The sequence below is a fragment of the Fukomys damarensis genome, unplaced genomic scaffold, assembly GCF_012274545.1.
Source record: "Fukomys damarensis isolate Sample0158 unplaced genomic scaffold, DMR_v1.0_HiC HiC_scaffold_65529, whole genome shotgun sequence".
NCBI classification, from domain to species: domain Eukaryota; kingdom Metazoa; phylum Chordata; class Mammalia; order Rodentia; family Bathyergidae; genus Fukomys; species Fukomys damarensis.
The window spans coordinates 1-1,027 of NW_022966441.1; the positions used below are offsets into that span (position 1 = coordinate 1).

General features: G+C 57.0%; 1 protein-coding gene across 1 annotated transcript in view; it reads right to left on the minus strand.

The window, feature by feature from the left end:
- Positions 1 to 33: 33 nt before the first annotated feature.
- Positions 34 to 1,027, minus strand: part of LOC104865021 (integrin alpha-M-like) — a gene marked incomplete at both ends in the record, with an annotated part of 2,259 nt that continues 1,265 nt past the window's right edge. Inside the window, 4 exons of the mRNA XM_010628350.3 lie at positions 34 to 353; positions 443 to 556; positions 704 to 787; positions 966 to 989. Coding sequence (XP_010626652.3) covers positions 34 to 353; positions 443 to 556; positions 704 to 787; positions 966 to 989 — 542 coding nt within the window. The remainder of the gene's footprint in view (positions 354 to 442; positions 557 to 703; positions 788 to 965; positions 990 to 1,027) is intronic.

Here is a 1,027-nt window from a genome sequence, read left to right on the forward strand (position 1 = left end):
GTCTCTATCTGGGAGAGGAAGTGGAGAAAAGACACACATAAGAAGAGACAGACTCCAGGGTTCTGGAGCTTTTGCCAGTCGGGCCGGGGCGCCCCTGACCCCAAAGCCTCTGCCTTCCCTGTGTCCCCAGTACCCAGCCCTCTTTCTTCCTCCCTGCTGTTGCTCTCCTCCCCCTCCCCAGCTCCAATGATCCTCACAAGCCCAGATTCTCCTCCACCCTCCAGCAGGCCTTCTGTGCCTGAGACAGCTACCTGGGACCTCACAAACATCCCCTGTCCCGGGAGCAAGGCAAACGTAGAGTCGTTAAACAAGATCTCTGCTGTGCTCACCACCAAGAGGTGGTTACTCGATGTCTGTGGAAGAGGGCAGGGTAGTGGCCAGGCCGGGGGCCCTGGAGTAGCGCAGCAGCGCCTGCCCCACAAGGCCCCAAGACCTCACATACTTCGATATACCAGTCGAATGAGAGGTTGCCGTGGAGAGTGACGTAGAATTCTTCTTCCACACTGAAGTACGGGATCTCACACTTAATTCTCTGGCAGAAAGCAATGGAGCAGTTCTGGGGAAGGGAGGGAGGGAGGGAGATGAGGGAAAGGGTGCAGAAACATCTTCCTCTCAGCCCTCTCAGTCAGGAGGCCATATCGGGTTCACCGAGGGGCCGAAATGGGTCTGTATGGCCCCGAGTTAGCATCAGGCTGCTTCTCACCAGCACAGGGGTCTTCTTGAGCTTAGCCAGGAAGTCAGAGTAAGGAGGTGATCTTTCCTCCACACCGCAGGCACTCAAGAGGTTCTGAGGAATGAGCCACGGTCAGTGAGGAGAGAAGGACACGGGCGTCCCAGGTCCACTGTCAGAGTCCAGGAGAAGCTCAGAAGAGGTTCAAAGTCCAGGGCAGAAAACTGATATTTCAGGAAAGAGTGGGGCTATGGAGGGAGGATTGGGCCCACTTCTCAGGCCCAGCTGAACTCACGGGGGAGAAGGTGACCTGAGGGTGGTCCCACACGATCTCATTGTTCAGCCGCACGGGAACCC